We start from the raw sequence: 21,304 nt of genomic DNA on the forward strand, positions 1-21,304 counted from the left end.
CTACAGGAAAAGGAGGACCGAGCACGCCCCCATTCTCATCGACGGGGTTTTAGTGGAACATGTTGAGAGCTTCAAGTTGGCGTTCACATCACCAACAAACTAACATGGTCCAAGCACACCAAGATAGTCGTGAAGAGAGCACAACAAAATATATTCGGAATGCGTCCTCAGATCCTCAAAAGGTTCTACAGCTGCACCATCGAGAGCATCCTGACAGGTTGCATAACTGCCTGGTTTGGCAACTGCTCAGCCTCCGACCGCAAGGCACTACAGAGGGTAGTGCGTACTGTCCAGTACATCACTGGGGCCAAGCTTCCTGCCATCCAGGACCTCTATACCAGGCGGTGTCAGAGGAAGGACCTAGAAAGTGTCAAAGACTTCAGCCACCCTAGTCATAGACTGTTTTCTCTGCTACCGCACGGCAAGCCGTACCGGAGCGCCAAGTCTAGGTTCAAAACGCTTCTAAACAGCTTCTACCCCCAATCCATAAGACTCCTGAACATCTAATCAAATGTCTACCCAGACTATTTGCATTCTCCCCCTCTTTTACGCTGCTGCTACTCTCTTTTATTATCCATGCATATTCACTTTAATAACTACCTACATGTACATATTACCTCAATTATCTCAACTAACCGGTGACCCTGCACATTGACTCTGTACCAGTACCCCCTGTATATAGTCATGCTATTGTTATTTTACTGGTGCTCTTTATTTGTTACTTTTATTTATTTTCTTTTTTTAGGTATTTTTCTTAAAACTGCATTGTTGGTTAAGGGCTTGTAAGTAAGCATTTCACTGTAAGGTCTACACCTGTTGTATTCAGCGCATGTGATTTTGATCCAGCAGAATCTCACTACTACACCCAGTCTATCAATTCTCCATAATAACATTAATACCTCCAATAGTAGGGGACTCCTATTATATTTACCAGATGATACACTATTTAATACAGACAGAGAATCTGAGCCTACTATAATTCTAACAGGTTGTACGTCCCCGAGTCACTGGAGGGCAACTATTATCGCCAACAGTTCAACTGAGTATACTGACAGTTCATTTGTTAGTCTTCTACATATCTGCACATCAAATTCAGGAATGTAAATGACCGCTCCTGTGTGCCCACTCTGGGTCCTTCGATCCATCTGTGAAAAGAGGTTAAAAAAAAGCATAAAAACTTCTACCAATGGAATTGTCAACCAGTTTCCCTATCTCACTGACTTCAGACCAATACTCACTCTCACTGTATTACATTACCCCTCATACACCAGTAGGAGTCACTGTTTAGGCAGGAATTGTTGGACTGCGGCTTCAGATGTTATTTAAATATAGGTATCTCTTTATTTAGGTTGATGGCATGACATTGAAACAATGACATTGAATCAACATACCATTTTATTGTCAACTTTGAAACAAGGTAAAACAAAATATTTTTAATCAAATATGAAATTCAACATAATTTCAACCGCCCAATTGAATATAGGATGAAAAACAGACATTGATTAAATAGTAAGAATATGCAAAAATGTCAACATTTAAAATATGATGAAAATGTGACCTGGATTTGGTGTTGCATGTTCAAACGTATTTACAACACCACATTAAATTAATTTAGTTGCAATTTCCATGTCGATTTTATGTGAGATTTTTAACCATTCTGAGAGGAATATTCAACACAATTTCAACGTATAGATAGTTTTGATGAGTATGTTGAAATTAGATTGATGTAACAACCTGTTAGTCAGGTTAAGTCAATGTATTTAAGTTTTACCATCATTTCGATGTTTGCAATGCTGGTTGAATTGATAAGAAAACAGTACTGGTTGATGACTTTTTGCAAATCCAGATGTTTCAAACATACATTCAACGGCACAATACGTTGACAAATTATGTTGAAACAACGTTGATTCAACCAGATTGTGTCCAGTGGGTTATGAGTAACCTTAGAGTAAGACCTGTTGGGCTGCAAACATTTAAATTCACATTAGAACACATATGCCATGAATTAGTTAAATGTGTTCAAAGACTTGGTAGGTCATACAACTATTAGCTGTAAAGACAACATCTCATGATTACTAAACACATTACAGGCCACAGTATGGTGATCAAATTGTGTCAAAATACCAAATGTTTTCAGGGTATACAACAAATCTCCAAGACCATGAAATACACCAGATACTGTTCTAGGGACTGCTGATTGCTCTGTTGTTGGCCCACTTCATCATTAGGTAAGAGTTATATGAGGTTGGTTGAGGGCACTCTCCAGGATCTGTCTTACCCTCTGTGCTGCTTATCTGTTCTCATGTAACCTACCTTCGGGGTTAAGAATGTGGAAAATGACTGCATGTGACTTGTGTGTATACGCCTGCAACTCATTGCTCTACCCTATATTCTTCTTCTTCTTATTCTGCTTAAAGAACTCTACATCTTATCTTGGCATTGAACTCAAAGAAAACACTTGATTTTCACAGTTATGTTTGTTATATACTGTCACGACTTCGGGCTCCTCTTCTTGTTCTGCGTCACCGGCTTTCTAGCCATCGCCGCTCCATTTTTCATATATCCATTTGTCTTGTCTTGCTTTCATACACACCTGGTTTTCATTTCCCCAATCAATCTAATTGTATTTAACCCTCTGTTTCCCATCATGTTTTGTGTGTAATTGTTTTCATGTCAAGCGAAGTTCTTTAGCTCTTTACTTTATTGTTCCGTTTTTTTGAGTGCATTTGTTTTGTTGTGCTCCCGGTTTAGAACTATAGTAAAGTGCACTTAATTTATCATACTCTGCTCTCCTGCACCTGACTTCGCCTTTATACACACCTTGACCGAATTACACACAGAGAATATGGAGTCAGCAGGAACAGGTACCCCGGTTAGAGGAGTCCAGGAACGAGTCCAGGAACATTCGGCCATGCTACATCCTCTTGGTGCCATGATGGGTCGCGTTGTCCAGACCATGGACCACTGGGAGAGACAGGAGGTCTCTCCAGTGCCTCGACCAGCACAACCGGGGTTATCTCCACCCGTTCCATCCGGAGGGAATTCTGGGGGGATGCGTCTCTCCCTTCCCAGGGAGTATGATGGAACGGCAGCACAGTGCCAGGGATTCTTGTTCCAACTGGACCTCTACCTGGCCACTGTGCACCCAGATCCCTCGGGAGGGGAGAGAGTGGCCGCTCTCGTCTCCTGCCTCACAGGAAGCGCACTGGAGTGGGCAAACGCCGTTTGGAGAGAAGGCTCCAGACCACTTTCACCCGTCGCTTCAGGGCCGTCTTTGACCATCCACCTGAGGGCAGAGCGGCGGGGGAGAGGCTCTTTCATTTGAGGCAGGGGACGAGGAGCGCCCAGGACTTCGCCCTTGAATTCTGAATCTTGGCCGCCGGAGCGGGCTGGAACGAGAGAGCCCTCATTGACCACTATAGATGTAGCCTACAAGAGGACGTCTGACGTGAGCTGGCCTGCAGGGATGCCACCATTACCTTTGACCAACTGCTGGATTTGTCCATCCGGTTGGATAACCTTCTGGTCACCCGAGGACGTCCAGAGGGGGCTCTGTTGGTTCCATCATCCAGTAACCCCGCTCCGGTGCCCATGGAGTTAGGAGGTGCGGCGCATAGGGAGACGGGAGGAGGAGCCATCACGTGCGCCATCTGTGGCCGCAGAGGAAACACTGCCGGTCGGTGCCGTGTTGGTTCCTCTGGAAGTCGAGGCAACAGGCAGGGCACTCTGGCATCACCCCAGGTGAGTTTGCACCACACTCATCCAGAGTCCTCTGTTGATCAACTATTTGTGCCTGTTTGTTTTCCCTACATTCCCAGCATGAGGCGCTCCTCAATTCAGTCGCAGCTGGGAATTTTATCGACAGAGCCTTAGCCATTCGGTTAGGGATCCCCATTTTCCCTATAGTTAGACCTTTCCCGGTACACGCTCTAGATAGTCGACCATTAGGGTCCGGGCTAATCAGCGAGGCCACCATCTCCTTGGCCATGGTTATGCAGGGGAATCATGAGGAGAGAATCAGTTGCTTTCTCATTGATCGATCAGCCTTATCTCAGGTTTTCACCCCGAAAGTAACGGGCAGGTAGAGAGAGTCAACCAGGATGTGGGGTTTGTGGGGCCATTTAAAGTCCTGAGGAGGGTGAACGAAGTATGTTACAGATTACAACTACTCTCTTATTATCGTATTAACCTCTCGTTCCATGTGTCTCTCCTCAGGCCGGTGGTGGCTGGTCCACTCCAGGAATCTGAGGTGCGGGAGGTCCCTCCACCCCGGCATACATCGTTCGTTCCATCCTGGATTCGAGGCGTCGGGTGGGGGCCTTCAGTACCTCGTGGAGTGGGAGGGGTACGGACCGGAGGAGAGGTGCTGGGTTCTGGTTGCAGATATTTTGGATCCCGAACTACTGCGGGAGTTTCACCATCGCCGGTCGGATCGCCCTGCACCTCGTCCTCCGGGTCGTCCTCGAGGCCGGTGTAGGAGCCGCGCGTCAAGGGGGGGGGGGTACTTCCACCGAAGTCGGCTCCTCTCCTTGTTCGTTCGGCGTCACCGGCTTTCTAGCCATCGCCGCTCCATTTTTCATATATCCATTTGTCTTGTCTTGCTTTCATACACACCTGGTTTTCATTTCCCCAATCAATCTAATTGTATTTAACCCTCTGTTTCCCATCATGTTTTGTGTGTAATTGTTTTGTGTGTAACACCTCCTGTCTCAGCCTCCAGTATTTATGCTGCAGTAGTTTATGTGGCGGGGGGCTAGGGTCAGTTTGTTATATCTGGAGTACTTCTCCTGTTCTATTCAGTGTCCTGTGTGAATTTAAGTGTGCTCTCTCTAATTCTCTCTTTCTCTCTTTCTTTCTCTCTCTCGGAGGACCTGAGCCCTAGGACCATGCCTCAGGACTACCTGACATGATGACTCCTTGCTGTCCCCAGTCCACCTGGCCGTGCTGCTGCTCCAGTTTCAACTGTTCTGCCTTATTATTATTGGGCCATGCTGGTCATTTATGAACATTTGAACATCTTGGCCATGTTCTGTTATAATCTCCACCCGGCACAGCCAGAAGAGGACTGGCCACCCCACATAGCCTGGTTCCTCTCTAGGTTTCTTCCTAGGTTTTGGCCTTTCTAGGGAGTTTTTCCTAGCCACCGTGCTTCTACACCTGCATTGCTTGCTGTTTGGGGTTTTAGGCTGGGTTTCTGTACAGCACTTTGAGATATCAGCTGATGTACGAAGGTCTATATAAAAAAAATTGATTTGATTTAATTGCGCTTTACTTTATTGTTCCGTTTTTTGAGCGCGTTTGTTTTGTTGTGCTCCCGGTTTAGAACTATAGTAAAGTGAGCTTAATTTATCATACTCTGCTCTCCTGCACCTGACTTCGCCTTTATACACACCTTGACACGTACAGAGCCTTCAGAAAGTGTTCATACCCATTGACTTATTCCACATTTTGTTGTGTTACAGCCTGAATTCAAAATAGATTAAATAGTTTCTCTCAATGATCTGCACACAATACCACATAATGACAAAGTGAAAACATGTTTTTAGAATATTTTGCAAATGTATTGAAAATGAAATGCATAAATTAGATATTTATGTAAGTATTCACACTTTGGCTGCAATTACAGCTGTGTGTCTTTCTGGGTAAGTCTCTAAGAGGTTTCAACACCTGAATTGTACAATATTTGCACATTATTCTTTAAAAATTCTTCAAGCTCTGTGAAGTTGGTTATTGCAAGACATCCGTCTTGCCATAGATTTTCAAGCCAATTTAAATCAGAACTATAACTAGACGACTCAGGAACATTCGATATTGTCTTGGTAAGCAACTCCAGTGTATATTTGGCCTTGTGTTTTAGGTCCTGCTGAAATGTGAATTTGTCTCAGTGCCTGTTGAAAAGCAGACTGAACCACGTTTTCCTCTAGGATTTTGCTTGGGCTTAGCTCCATTCTGTTTCTTTTTATCCCCCAAAAAAATCCTAGTCCTTGCTGATGACAGACATTACCCATAACATGATGCAGCCACCACCATGATTGAAAATATGAAGAGTGGTACTCAGTGATGTGTTGGATTTGCCCCAAATATAACGCTTTGTATTCAGGACATAAAGTTAATTTGTTTGCCAGGTCTTTTGCAGTTTTATATTGGTTTCTTATTGCAAACAGGATGCATGTTTTGGAATTGTTTTATTCTGTACAGGTTTCCTCTTCACTTTGTCATTTAGGTTCGTATTGTGACGTAACTACATTGTTGTTGATCCATCCTCAGTTTTCTCCTATCACAGCCATTAAACTCTGTAACTGTTTTAGTCACCATTGGCCTCATGGTGAAATTCCTGAGTGGTTTCCTTCCTCTACGTCAAATGAGTTAGGAAGGACGCCTGTATCTTTGTAGTGACTGGGTGTATTGATACACCATCCAAAGTGTAATTAATAACTTCACCATACTCAAAGCAATATGCAATGTCTGTTTTTAATGTTATTTATCTACCAATAGGAGCCCTTCTTTTCGAGGCATTGGAAAACCTCCTTGGTCTTTGTGGATGAATCTGTGTTTGAAAAATCACTGCTCGACTTATGGACTTTACAGATAATTGTATGTGTGGGGTACAGAGATGAGGTAGTCATTAAAAAATCATGTTAATCACTATTATTACACACATAGTGAGTCCATGCACATGTTTACTCCTGAACCTTTTTAGGCTTGCCATAACAAAGGGGTTGAATACTTACTGACTCAAGACATTTCAGATTTTAATTTTTAATTGATTTGCAAAATTGCAAAAAAAACTATTCCAGTTTGTCATTATGGGGTATTGTGTGTAGGCCAGTGACACGAAATCTAAATGAAATCTATTCAGGCTGTAACAAAACAAAATATAGAACAGGTCAAGGGGTGTGAATAGATTCTGAAGGCACTGTACTCTTAATGCAACCGTCATAAAGTTAATATGAAAATTATTTTCTTATTAGGAAGGAAATATATTGTACATTTGTGCATACCCTTGTGAATTTGAAAGTGCTTAGAAAGTGCTAGGCCTAGAGCCATGGTCTCAGGCAGCTTTCAAGTTTGAACAGTGGATTCAGTCGGCTCATCATTTCCATGGTCACCCTGCTCAACGGTATTGGCAGCGGCCAGAGTGTCTGCCTCAGCCTCAGAAGCTGAGTCTTCGTCAGAGAGGTCTGCGTCTGAGAGGATCCCGCAGCCCGTGTGGCACAGCTGGCGCTCCAGGTTGGTGATGCGCCGCTTCAGCCGCTGCTGTGTGGCCGTGTACTCGCTGAGCAGGCGGGCGAAGCGCGTCTGCAGGGTGTCCAGAGAGGACTCCAGCCTCTCCACCTTCTCCTCAGTGTCCTCTCCACCCAGTCTGCCAGCCTCTGCATTCTCATCCAGGAGGCCCTCCTTCATAAGGATCTCCTTCCCCCTCTCCTCCAGCACCTTCTTAGCATCAGGGTACTCGGTCACTGCTTCCATCAGGTCATCCTTAGAGAGGCAGAAGAGGTCAGAATAGCCGATGCTGCGGATATTGGCCGTCCTGCGGTTTCCCATTTTGCTGCCCTGGATGTTGAGGATACTTATCTCCCCAAAGCAGCTGCCGGCGGTGAGGAGGGCGTACTGTGTGACCCCGTCATTTGCCACCACTGCCAGCTTCCCCTCTTTGATGATGTACATCTCCTTCCCTATGTCCCCTTTGCGGCAGATGTAGTCCCCTGGGCTATAGACCTGTGGCCGGAGTTTCAGGACCAGCTCCACCAACAGTCCAGCCTCACAGTCCTGAAAGATACGCACTTTCTTCAGGGTCTCCAGGTGCACATTGATGGCGATCTCAGCCCGCAATTTGTTAGGCAAGTTCTTCAATACCTCCTGCTCATCCACTGCTTTCTTATTAGTCCAGAGGTAGTCAAACCACTTAATGACGCGTGCTTCCAGCTCCTTGCTGACCCGGCGGAAGTGCATGTAGTGTTTGATGGCATCAATACGGGCCTGAAACTCTGCACGTGTGGCATTCATGTTGGAAATCATGGAGCCAACATTACCCACAATCGTGGCAAAGATCAGCACCCCAACGAGGAAGTCAAAGACCACAAAAAGATACTCCTCATCCCGTACAGGTGCAGGCATCTCTCCAATAGTGGTGAGGGTGAGGGTGGACCAGTACAGGCAGTAGACATAGCCCCGGGTTAGGGAGCCATACTCGGGGTTGGAGATGTTGGGGTACACCCAGGTATCAGAGCCAAACCCTAGAGATTTGGAAATAGCAAAGTAGATGCAGGCGTTCCAGTGGATGATGACCAGGATGTAGAGCACCAAGTTGCAGATGCGGAAGATGTTGGGGTAGTTCGTGCGTGTCTCAGTGCGGTCAAAGAACTCAAACATGCGTGGGAATCGCAGCAGGCGATTGAATCTGAGCTCTGGGGTGTGGATTCCTGTGGATATGTAGGCCAGATCAGTGGGTAGGATGGACACGACATCCAGCTTGAACTGAAATGTGCGGACATAGCTGTCTCTCAGCTTGGAGAGGTCCTTCACCAGCAGACCCTGCTCCAGAAACCCTGTGGTATAAAGAAGGTGTTGCCATTAGCACAAAAATATCTACCCAGGTTATCAATTATCTCTCACATCTCTTTGTTTGGATCAGTAAATAATAAATACAGCTATACATAATATAACAAAAGTGTGTTTAGCCTCAAGCTAGGACTTGGTTTAAGGGTGTATATGATGGTGATGTACCTGTGCGGAGTCGGACACATGTGTCCAGGATGTACAAAGCGTCTGAAAGGTAGTCCAGCACCAACCAGCAGATGTAATTGCTTGTCTGCAGTTTGTCAAAGCATGCCCTACACATAGAAGAGAAAAAGAGAATACTTAACTCCAGCATCAAACTTCCATCTATCAGTCCAACATTTATATTGTTTCATTTTACTGATGAATAAACATCCCCTCTGGTGTTGTGCTATGTGTGGACTGTGGACCAAACAGAAAATGCCTGTGTTCTCAACTACCTAGCCACAATGAGGATCCAGTTGTAGAGCACAGCTATAGCAATAACAAACAGCCAACGGTAGTACATGTCGTCTGATGGGGACACAACGAACACACCCCATTTTTTCCTGAGAAATAAAAGAGAATGGTTCATGTCAAATAAGGTTACACAGACTTTTTTTGTTTCTGCAGGTAGACATGGGTGGGTCTGATCTTCAAGGGCCATGTGTCTGAAAGACTAACCACTGAACATATATCAGTTTTAATAATGATGACATTACTATGATGAAGCTGTGTAGACTGTATCAAATGGGGTCCATTTAAGGTAGTAAACCAGACAATGGATTTTTATTAAACTGAGGTAGATACATGTTGCATTGTAATTCAGAACAGTTTATAGCGTATTTAGAGAATCATCACAGAGACAGACATACCTAAATCTCCCTTTGGTATTGTTGCCATTGGCATCAGGCTGCGTATTGCTGATGCGACTAGGGGCAGTCCTTAGCTCAGGGCCACGGAAGCGTTCCAAGAAAGAGTCTGGCCGCTCCTCCTCCTCTACAAGGCTCCTGTGTGCCCACTCCCTCAGAATCACCACCAAATTCACTAATCTGAGAGAGAGATAGAGAGAGAAAGAGAGAGAGGAAGAGAGTGAGAGAGAGGGAAGGGAGAGAGAGACAGAGCTATTCAGAGATACATGTAAAGAGTAGCAGAGTTTGTATAAAATAACTGTATTAAGCAGAGTAAATTGGGACAGATTAGCACATGGGTGAGGCAATTTCATCATCACCCTATCTATCAGTTGTGAGCTTTGGAAACTACCATTGCTGAGGTACCAGAATTTACCTAGACAGAGCTCCCCGTCCTTGAAAAGAGTTCCTTGAGTTGTGTCCACCATCGAGAGCGGCCACCCGTGCCAGCTCTGAGGATGTGTCATCATTATCATGATCACATTCTGATGGCACTCTAGGAGAAGAGCAGAGGCAGACACAGAGAAGATGCACTCTTGAGCAGGGGTAGGTATACATTTGTATGCACAAACAATGACAATTTGAGACTCTGATTAACAGTTGAAAAAGGGAAGCAGGGTCAAATACTGTACATGGTGGTACATTGTGTAAAACAGGGAGAGTTGTATATAAGCATAAAGGATGCATGCAGCAAAGAAATATAATTCTAGAACTAGAACCCTATGCAGGCCTCTCTGTGTAACCTACCTGCTGAGAGTACTCTCAGCTCTCTCCCTCTCTGGCTCCTCCTCCACAGTGGTCTTCACTGAGAGACGATGGGGGGACAAGTCTCTGTCGGCCACCTGGCCTGTCATCTTCAGCTGAAATGAGCTTTCAATTCATACAGAGAAACATTAAGAGTCTTTCCATTCCATCTGATTTGATACGCCCAAAAACTGACCACTACTTGACCATAATTATGAGCTTTTCATACAGTATGTAACTAACATCTGCATGGCACCATGGCATTTAGTCATATAATCATGAAATGTGGCTGGTGTTTTGCCATGGTCAGGGCCGGATTAATGCAGGAGCTTAACGGGGATGAAGCCCTTGGGCCCAGCCCCTTGGGGGGCCCAAGAGGAAGCAAAGTGTTTTTAATCAAATCATACACTGAGTACAGTCGTGGCCAAAAGTTTTGAGAATGACACAAATATTAATTTTCACAAAGTCTGCTGCCTCAGTGTCTTTAGATATTTTTGTCAGATGTTACTATGGAATAATTACAAGCATTTCACAATGGCTTTTATTGATAATTACATGAAGTTGATGCAAAGAGTCAATACTTGCAGTGTCGACCCTTCTTTTTCAAGACCTCTGCAATCCGCCCCTGGCATGCTGCCAATTAACTTCTGGGCCACATCCTGACTGATGGCAGCCCATTCTTGCATAATCAATGCTGGGACTGTGTCAGAATTTGTGGGTTTTTGTTTGTCCACGCAACTCTTGAGGATTGACCACAAGGTCTCAATGGGATTAAGGTCTGGGGAGTTTCCTGGCCATGGACCCAAAATATCGATGTTTTGTTCCCTGAGCCACTTAGTTATCACTTTTTCCTTATGGCAAGGTGCTCCATCATGCTGGAAAAGGCATTGTTCATCACCAAGCTGTTCCTGGATGGTTGGGAGAAGTTTCTCTCGGAGGATGTGTTGGTAGCATTCTTTATTCATGGCTGTGTTCTTAGGAAAGATTGTGAGTGAGCCAACTCCCTTGGCTGAGAAGCAACCCTACACATGAATGGTCTCAGGATGCTTTACTGTTGGCATGACACAGGACTGATGGTAGCGCTCACCTTGTCTTCTCCGGACAAGCTTTTTTCCGGATGCCCCAAACAACCGAAAAGGGGATTCATCAGAGAAAATGACTTTACCCCAGTCCTCAGCAGTCCAATCCCTGTACCTTTTGCAGAATATCAGTCTGTCCCTGATGTTTTTCCTGGAGAGAAGTGGCTTCTTTGCTGCCCTTCTTGACACCAGGCCATCCTCCAAAAGTCTTCGTCTCACTGTTTGTACAGATGCACTCACACCTGCCTGCTGCCATTCCTGAGCAAGCTCTGTACTGGTGGTGCCCCGGTCCCACAGCTAAATCAACTTTAGGAGACGGTACTGGCGCTTGCTGGACTTTCTTGGGCGCCCTGAAGCCTTCTTCACAACAATTGAACCCCTCTCCTTTAAGTTTTTGATGAACTGATAAATGTTTGATTTAGGTGCAATCTTACTGGCAGCAATATCCTTGCATTTGAAGCCCTTTTTGTGCAAAGCAATGATGACGGCACGTGTTTCCTTGCAGGTAACCATGGATGACAGAGGAAGAACAATGATTCCAAGCACCACCCTCCTTTTGAAGCTTCCAGTCTGTTATTCAAACTCAATCAGCATGACAGAGTGCTCTCCAGCCTTGTCCTCGTCAACACTCACACCTGTGTTAACGAGAGAATCACTGAGATGATGTCAACTGGTCCTTTTGTGGCAGAGCTGAAATGCAGTGGAAATGCTTTTTGGGGATTCAGTTCATTTGCATAGCAAGAGGGACTTTGCAATTAATTGCAATTCATCTGATCACTCTTCATAACATTCTGGAGTATATGCAAATTACCATCATACAAACTGAGGCAGCAGACTTTGTGAAAATGTATATTTGTGTCATTCTCAAAACTTTTGGACATGACTGTACAAAACATTAAGGAAAACATTTCCATGACATAGCTTTCACCTAGATTCACCTGGTCAGTCTATGATGCATTATTGATGTCACTTGTTAAATCCACTTCAATCAGTGTAGACGAAGGGTAGGAGACAGGTTAAAGAAGGATTTTTAAGCCTTGAGACAATTGAGACATGGATTGTGTATGTGTGCCATTCAGAAGGGGAATGACAAAATATGGGGGGCCAAGACAAAATATTTAAGTGCCTTTGAATGGTAGTAGGTGCTAGGCACACAGGTTTGTGTCAAGAACTGCAACACTGCAGGATTTTTCACGCTCAACAGTTTCCCGTATTTATCAAGAGTGGTCTACCACCCAAAGGACATCCAAACAACTTGACACAACTGTGGGAAGCATTTGGAGTCAACATGGGCCAGCCTCCCTGTGGAACGCTTTCGACACCTTGTAGAGTCCATGCCCCGACGAACTGAGGCTGTTCTGAGGGCAAAGGAGGGGGGGGTGCAACTCAATACTAGAAGGTTTCCTTAAAGTGGAATTGACAGCATTTTAGCAACATGAAATCTTATTAAAATCTGATAATATATACGCCCGCAGGAAGAATATGACAAAAACATTTTTTTTTACCATTTCTGACAAGCGAGCACTTTGATATGGTCATTTTCAAATGTTCATAAATTCTTAAAATGGTTGGGAATTACGTATACTAAGGCATTTGTGAAAATTCTATAGCAATATACAGTGGGAAAGTGGCAGTGCGTTTAGACAATTAATAGACACTGCAGTAAATAAAATCTAACAAAAAAAACATGTCTCATCCAGGACCAGAGTCTATGCAGACCTTAGCCAATCAGAGTTACAGTAGGCCTTTATGCAAACAAGCCATTTGCCACAGGAGCCTGCCATCATTCATTTGAATTGGACTGTGCTACAAGCAGTAGCACCAGTGCGTCTTTAGATCATTAGAATGCATTTGGCAAAAGCCAAAAAATACACCTGAATGGATTTCTGCAAATATGTAAATACCTTGGGAGTCTTACATTTGGAAACTTTACAGTCCTATTGATCACACAACCATGAATAGGTAGGCTGTATTTCCCTATACATCAACAAGATCACCATCTAAAGCTAGCCAGAGTAAGCTGAGCTCAAATCTAACAAAGGAACATTAGATAAACCCTCTCAAACTTTTTCAGCTAGTTGGCCGTAAGTAGCCTGCTCGTCCTTCTGCAGCTTGCCTGCCAATGCCTGCTTGTCCCAACCAAGCACCCAAGCTAACTGGCTAAAGTTGACTAGCTTGCTACCTCCAAACACAGATAAGAACACACCTCACTCTGACCATTTTACTCGCCATAGCAGAGCTGGTTAGGCTGTTTACATGCTATCTAGCGCGTTCGTGACTAACATACTTCTTTGCTGACGTTTACTGATACCTGTCATATTCAGCAGGTGTTGCATGTTCGTAATTTCATCAGTCATTCTGCACTCTGGCACACTCAGATGAGAGTGCTCTTAAATCATAGTAGATAGCCAGAGTGAATTTGCGAACGCAAGAGATATGCTAACTGTATAACAGTCGTTCAAGTTCAGCAAAGCTAGCAAAGCGATTCACATTTCTTGCTAGCTAACCAAATGACACCTGACTCTCTGGCTGTGTAGCCACCGAAAAACAATATGAGGGAAAAGTCAGTCACTCACTAACTCCTCCAATGACATGACATCCTCCTACCAACCTACTATCTAGCTAATATTAGGCTCTGTGATTTTAGCTATCTACATAAATAGATGCGCTAGCCTATTAGCCATGTTATAACTGACTTGTGATCATTTCCCTTGCTAGTTTGATTGTATTGACATTCCTAGCCTCAGTTGCAGTCGGCCGTTTTTGTCAGAAATATTTAGTAATTTAAACTGAAACAGTGCATCCCGAATGGAGGCAGCAAACAATGTACCAGGCCAGCTGTGATTTACGTGATGGCAATATCTTTTGGACAACCAACAAATGTATTGGTGAATTATATTAATCATGCATTGAACTGTATCCATCTATTCTGCCCACAATGCCTGGAATGTTAAGTCAAATATAACCTATTTTTAAAACCTTTAAAGTTAGTTTTGTAGCATAAACTGGGAATTTGATATTTTGACTGATATTATGATTGTCTGTTTGATTCATATCTGCAAAGTAGTTAAAACGCTATCAGTTCGACTTTAATGTTTTGTACACTCAATGTACACAACATTAAAGCAGTATAAACAGTATACACTCAATGTACAAAACATTAAAACAGTATAAACAGTATACACTGAGCATGGACTCTACAAGGTTTTGAAAGCGTTCCAGAGGGATGCTGGGCCATGTTGACTCTAATGCTTCCTACAGTTGTCAAGTAGCCTGGATGTCCTTTGGGTGGTGGACCATTCTTGATACACACGGGAAACTGTTGAGTTGAAAAACAAAGCAGCGTTGCAGTTCTCGACACACTCAAACCAGTGCACCTGGCATCTACTACCATACTCTGTCAAAGGCACTTAAATCTTTTGTCTTGCCCATTCATCCTATGAATGACACACATACACAAATCAATGTCTCAATTTTCTCAAGGCTTAAAAATCCTTATTTAACCTGTCTCCTCCCCTTCATCTACACTGATTGAAGTGGATTTAACAAGTTACATATATAAGGTATCATAGCTTTCACCTGGATTCACCTGGTCAGTCTACGTCATGGAAAGAGTTCTTAATGCTTTGTATATATATATATTTACTGCAACCGCCAACCACAGGCGGATTCAGGAGCCCGCTCTCAGTGAGTGTACAGTAGACAGCCTGCTGCGGTCTGCTGCTGCTCTGCTAATCCTCAGATCGGGAGGAGAGGAGGGTCAGTTTGTTATATCTGGAGTACTTCTCCTGTCCTATTCGGTGTCCTGTGTGAATCTAAGTGTGCGTTCTCTAATTCTCTCCTTCTCTCTTTCTTTCTCTCTCTCGGAGGACCTGAGCCCTAGGACCATGCCCCAGGACTACCTGTCATGATGACTCCTTGCTGTCCCCAGTCCACCTGGCCGTGCTGCTGCTCCAGTTTCAACTGTTCTGCCTTATTATTATTCAACCATGGTGGTCATTTATGAACATTTTAACATCTTGGCCATGTTCTGTTATAATCTCCACCCGGCACAGCCAGAAGAGGACTGGCCACCCCACATAGCCTGGTTCCTCTCTAGGTTTCTTCCTAGGTTTTGGCCTTTCTAGGGAGTTTTTCCTAGCCACCGTGCTTCTACACCTACATTGCTTGCTGTTTGGGGTTTTAGGCTGGGTTTCTGTACAGCACTTTGAGATATCAGCTGATGTACGAAGGGCTATATAAATACATTTGATTTGATTTGATTTGAGGGAGGGGGCCCACCTGGGTAACTGGGGGGCCCTGTCTTGGTTAATAAAAATACAAAAAATGAACTACATAATAAATAAATGTGACTGGTCAATTGTGTGAGTCAGGGGCTGGCCCAAGCCCATAGTGGGTGCAAGAGGCAAAAAAAAAAAAAAAAAAAAAACTATTCCGTTAATTGTTTTTATTATTTTATTGTTTTTTATCCAACCACAGGCACCCGCTCTCAATGTTCAAAATACACCAGAGAGCATAATTTAGACACAGAGGACCAATAGTAATAACATTTAAAAAACCTGTTGCTTACATTTTATCACAAGCACATACAGGTAATAACTAAAATAAAGGAAACACCAACATAAAGTGTCTTAAAATGGTGTTGGGCCACCACGAGCTGCCAGAACAGCTTCAATGCGCCTTGGAATAGATTCTACAGGTGGACCTAAATCATGCCAGGAAAATATACTCCACACCATAACATAAACAATGTATCCCTCATTTACTAAAGTGTTTCCTTTATTTTGTCAGTTGCAGGTTGCCTATTGTTGGGAAGGCCGCAATTTGGGCAGTTTGGACACCAAATATACAGCTTGTTGTGTTGTCGCCGTAGATACACTACCGGTCAAAAGTTTTAGAACACCTACTCATTCAAGGGTTTTCCTTTATTTTTACTATTTTCTACATTGTCGAATAATAGTGAAGACATCAAAACTATGAAATAACACGTATGGAATCATGTAGTAACCAAAAAAGTGTTAAACAAATCAAAATATATTTTATATTTGAGATTCTTCAAGTAGCCACCCTTTGCCTTGATGACAGCTTTGCACACACTTGGCATTCTCTCAACCAGCTTCATGAGGTAGTCACCTGGAATGCATTTCAATTAACAGGTGTGCCTTCTTAAAAGTACATTTGCGGAATTTCTTTCCTTCTTAAAGTGTTTGAGCCAATCAGTTATCCCGTGACAAGGTAGGGGGGTATACAGAAGATCCATATAAATCCATATTATGGCAGGAACAGCTCAAATAAAAGAGAAATGACAGTGCCAAAATAGTCATCATAAAATATATTTGTTTAACACTTTTTTGGTTACTACATGCTTCCATATGTGTTATTTCATAGTTCTACAATGTAGAAAATAGAAAAAAGAAAGAAAAACCCTTGAATGAGTAGGTGTTCTAAAACTTTTGACCAGTAGTGTATAATCCATAGAAGGGCTTCAGAACCTCTCACCCTGGAAATTATAGTGTTAAACTCATGGATACCCTAGCAATGGCTGCCAGTCCTGACTTGAATGGGAATTATATTTCTATGGTTGGTTGCGGCTGTCTGTTTGCCTTTTGCCATTAAAAAATAGAATCGCAGGAAAAACTTAGTTTGGAAAGCAAATGCCTACCGCTGAAAAGAGAAGACTAATCTGTCTGTAAAACCAATATAAAAAAGTTTTCTTATAAAAAAAACAACTCCACGGGGCCTAGGATTTCTTAATCCGGCCCTGGCCATGTTTCAGGGGTGTACTGTATGTGGAAGATAAGGGCTATAGTCATGGTTTGGTACAAATGTAGGATCTTCATTTGAGCCAGTCTGCTACAGCAGGAAAATTATCCTTCAGCAACAGGAAATGTTAATTATTAGTCTATGTGGATTATACTTAATTTTTGTAGGGGTTGATACATTTTTCACAAGGGAAAATAAAGTCTGAAATGGAAATGACAAACTTAAGAAGCCTTTTAAAACCTCAAATACACTACAAGTTTTACATTTCCTGCATTGTCCTGCAAAAGGTTGATCAAATTAAGATCCTACATCTGTAACTCTCTCTTCAGTGTTTAGGGAGTGTGTGACAGATAGAGCAGAGGGACAGAAGACGACTGGGACTGCCAGCCACATTCCCTCATCTGGGGCCTCCGAAACAGGCTGTTGTCACCGTGGTGACTATTTTGGCATCCACAGCAACCAGGGTTGTCAGCCAATACTACCTCCTGCTCCTCTCACCTGTCAGGGGTTGGGAAAATATGTATAGTCTATTATAAAGGGTGTATGTTGACGGTATATGAGGATAAACATTGTTTGAGAGCAATGATACGGTATGGTGACACTGTATGATCCTTCTAACCCCACTATACTGTGTGAAATATGGTATCTAAGTTGTAGGCTTCTGAGTAAACATCCTAGCCACAACCTTCTGTTCTGAGAAAGATACTTTTTTTCTGAGAAAGAGAAATGTGGTAGCCTAAACCATATTGAGCATAATCCTTTAATGTTTCACTAACTATAGATTGCAGTGGCATAACTATCTGTCTGATCTTGTAGAAGTTCACGAAACAAAGATTTACAAACCTACCACACTTGCGTAGCACACCTCCCCACAGCCCCCACAAGCTTTGGGGTCCCCCCGCGACCTCCAGATAGCATATGTACACGTCATAAACCACTATTTTGGGGTGGGTACAGGAAATTAGCTTTAAAACTGCAAAAAGTGTAATAAATCAGCATCATAGGAAAATGTGTAGAATAGCAGGACATTTGTTCAGGCAAACTTTACTTTTATAGTTGAAAATAATTGTTTTGTTGCATTATTTTAGCTCAAAATTTACATTTAGGGGAATTTTACAAGGGAAAAGATTTGTTTATGACATTTTCTAAATACTTTCAATATTATTAATTTCCAAGTTGGCTCTATGACCTTGTCCGGCGCAAAGGATCCCAATTTCAAACTCTCCAAAAAAGTGTTTAAAATTCTAAAAACTGTCAAAAAATTATATTAATTGAAAAATTATTGAATGTCGTTTCTTGAAATAGCCATCCGTGACTGTAAATAATATTTATTTCAAAACTTTGATTCCTAAAAGATGTGTCTGACGATTTGGTTACCATAAGGACCCCTTAGTCATGTCCTACGTGAATGTAATGTGGTGCAGCAAAACAACTAATGGTCTATAAAGTTCTCTACTAGATCTCTACTAGTTCTCTAATAGAATTAAACAAACAATATTGGATCTCTCTGTACTTTGCTCTGTTCATCTTTCCCTCAATCCTGACTAGTCTCCTAGTCCCTGCCACTGAAAAACATCCCCACAGCATGATGCTGCCGGCACCACCATGCTTCACCGTACAGATGGTGCCAGGTTTCCTCCAGATGTGACGCTTGGCATTCAGGCAAAAGAGTTCAATCTTGGTTTCATCAGACCAGAGAATCTTGTTTGTCATGGTCTGAGCGTCCTTTAGGTGCCTTTTGGCAAACTCCAAGCTGGCAGTCATGAGCCTTTTACTGAGTTGTGGCTTGCATCTGGCCACTCTACCATAAAGGCCTGATAAGTGGAGTGCTGCAGAGATGGTTGTCCTTCTGGAAGGTTCTCCCATCTCCACAGAGGAACTCTGCAGCTATGTCAGAGTGACCATTGGTCACCTCCCTAACCAAGGCCCTTCTCCCCCGATTGCTCAGTTTGGCCGGGCGGCCAGCTCTCGGAAGAGCCTTGGTGGTTCCAAACATCTTCCATTTAAGAATGATGGAGGCCACTGTGTTCTTGGGGACCTTCAATGCTGCAGAAATTCTACGGACAATCCTTTTGACCTCAATGCTTAGTTTTCCTCACATGCACTGTCAACTGTGGGACCTTATATAGATGTGTGTGCCTTTCCAAGTCATGTCCAATTAATTGAATTTACCACAGGTGGACTCCAAGTTGTAGAAACATCTCAAGGATGATCAATGGAAACAGGATGCACCTAAGCTCAATTTTGAGTCTCATAGCAAAGGATCTGAATACTTATGTAAATAAGGTATTTCTGTTTTGAATTAATACATTTGCCCGGACTTTAACCCGATCGAACATCTCTTTTAGAGACTTGAAAATAGCTGCGCACCAACGCTCCCCATCCAACCTGACAGAGCTTGAGAGTATCTGCAGAGAACAATGGGAGAAACTCCCCAAATACAGGTGTGCCAAGCTTGTAGCGTCATACCCAAGAAGACTCATGGCTGTAATTTCTGCCAAAGGTGCTTCAACAAAGTACTGAGTAAAGGGTCTGAATAGTGATGTAAATGTGATATTTTAATAATTTGGGGGGGTAGAAATTAGCAACAATTTCAGAAAACCTACTTTTGCTTTGTCATAATGGGGTATTGTTGTGTAGATTGATGAGCAAAAAAAAGCAATTTAATCAACTTTAGAATAAAGCTGTAACCTAACAAAATGTGGAAAACGTCAAGGGGTCTGAACACTTTCCGAAGGCACTGTATATATAGGTTTGGAGATTTGTATGACATATTTGAATAATATAATGTTAGAATTAAACAATCATGGACTTCAAACACCTATTGGACAATAATTCTAAAAATTAAATGTATTTTTATAGTGTCTGACGGAGTTGACATAAATCCAGTTAGTGAGCATTTTATGAATAAAATTTGAAAATGTCCTTTACAAGCTGTGATAGCTGATACTTAGTCTATCAAAATATTTTTTTCTTTTTTGTTAATATATATATTTTTTAAGTGAGATGGCCCCGTCTTTCAAGAATCCTGAGCTCGAAAATAGCAACATTTTCTCTCAGCCTCATGGCAAAATTTGTAAATTAGAACAAGATTAGCTATACAACTGCACATATTTCTCTCTGGCCTTTGCTCGGAACTTACGGGGGCTCCGCAAAACTGTGCTATGCCACTGACCTACCTCTAAATTGCCATTACATTCTGACACGTGGAAGCACTGAAAGTATTGAGAAGGGTGGTGTTAGGGCCATGACTGGCTCATGGAAGTTGAAGCAGACAAATGATGATGGTGTTTAGACAACTGTTTCCAATATTTTACTAATTGGTGGATCATTAGGGGAAACAGTCAGCCTGAGTCACAGTACTCTGCTCAGTGAGCCAATCTAACTGCTCCCACAGGACCAAGCTCTCCACATCATAGCTGACAACAGGTGCGTTTCATCACTTGAGGCAGCGAAGGTAGTGACTGTCTATATGCCCAGTATATCATGTGTCTCATGACCGTGACTAAGTTGCTACAGTAACATAGTGATAAATGCAGGCAACAAGTGTCTGTTGACCATATGTCATTTCCAATGGCAATGGGAAAGTGCCTCATGCTACATAAGAACACAGACCAAAATAACAAAAATAACAATGAATGCAATAAACACATAGTATAAACACATAGTACAGTGCCGTTTCGCTAAAAGATAAATGTTTTTAGGGAGGTGATCACTCACCAGCTTGTTTCTATACCCTACTTGCCTCCAATCACTCCAGTAAAATCCTTATGGCCATTTCAAAGAAAACCAGAGTTCCTTTCCAGCTATTGTTTCCATTGCGGAGAAGATGGAACTGCAGGATCATGCATTACTGAAGGAGCACCAAGCCAACACATTTCATACCTCTTCCTTGCTTCGTCAACATGTCACGTCCTCTAATTGTGTCAGGTTTTTGAAGTGGTTCCTCTTTCTTCCTCTGGGGTCTCCTCCTTTCTTCACTTGTGGAAAGCATAGGCACTTCTTGTCAACATGTCTAAGTCAACAGGACTTCCAATAGACTGACTGTAGGCAGAGCAGGATGGGTGGAGGGGAAGAGGAGGGCCGAGAGAAAAAGAGGGCGGGGACATGGAGAGCTTTCAGGGGTTAAAATGAGTGCTTAGACTCTCTGTCATAATGAGAAGAACAAGCACCAAGAGAGTAAAGTCCGATCAGCAAGTCACATCAAGTGGGTGACAGACACTTCATCCCCCGTGTAGAGAATTGACTCTGGTTAGCTTCTGTCCTGTT

General features: G+C 43.0%; 1 protein-coding gene across 2 annotated transcripts; it reads right to left on the reverse strand.

Moving 5' to 3' along the window:
• Positions 1-1,327: 1,327 nt before the first annotated feature.
• On the reverse strand, positions 1,328-21,040 carry LOC115136448 (cyclic nucleotide-gated cation channel). Of its 2 annotated transcripts, none has more exons than XM_029672030.2 (7): positions 20,921-21,040; positions 10,197-10,319; positions 9,826-9,945; positions 9,414-9,590; positions 9,000-9,107; positions 8,728-8,834; positions 1,328-8,549 (listed from the first exon to the last, which is right to left on the reverse strand). In XM_029672030.2, the coding sequence occupies exons 2-7, from the start codon at positions 10,301-10,303 to the stop codon at positions 7,063-7,065; spliced, it is 2,106 nt and encodes a 701-aa protein (XP_029527890.1). In that variant the 5' UTR covers positions 10,304-10,319; positions 20,921-21,040; the 3' UTR covers positions 1,328-7,062. The 2 variants fall into 2 exon arrangements, with proteins under 2 accessions (XP_029527890.1, XP_029527889.1); XM_029672029.2 differs by having other exon boundaries at positions 20,756-21,040.
• Positions 21,041-21,304: the final 264 nt, after the last annotated feature.

The sequence above is a fragment of the Oncorhynchus nerka genome, linkage group LG10 (assembly GCF_034236695.1).
Source record: "Oncorhynchus nerka isolate Pitt River linkage group LG10, Oner_Uvic_2.0, whole genome shotgun sequence".
Classification (NCBI taxonomy): domain Eukaryota; kingdom Metazoa; phylum Chordata; class Actinopteri; order Salmoniformes; family Salmonidae; genus Oncorhynchus; species Oncorhynchus nerka.

Bases quoted from the DNA above. Each gene is read 5' to 3' on its own strand.
- LOC115136448 (XM_029672030.2), bottom strand. From the start codon at position 10,303: ATGACAGGCCAGGTGGCCGACAGAGACTTGTCCCCCCATCGTCTCTCA. The intron at 9,591-9,825 runs GTAAATTCTGGT...TCTCTCTCTCAG, and splicing joins GGACGGGGAGCTCTGTCTAG to ATTAGTGAATTTGGTGGTGA. The intron at 9,108-9,413 runs GTATGTCTGTCT...TTTATTTCTCAG, and splicing joins AATACCAAAGGGAGATTTAG to GAAAAAATGGGGTGTGTTCG.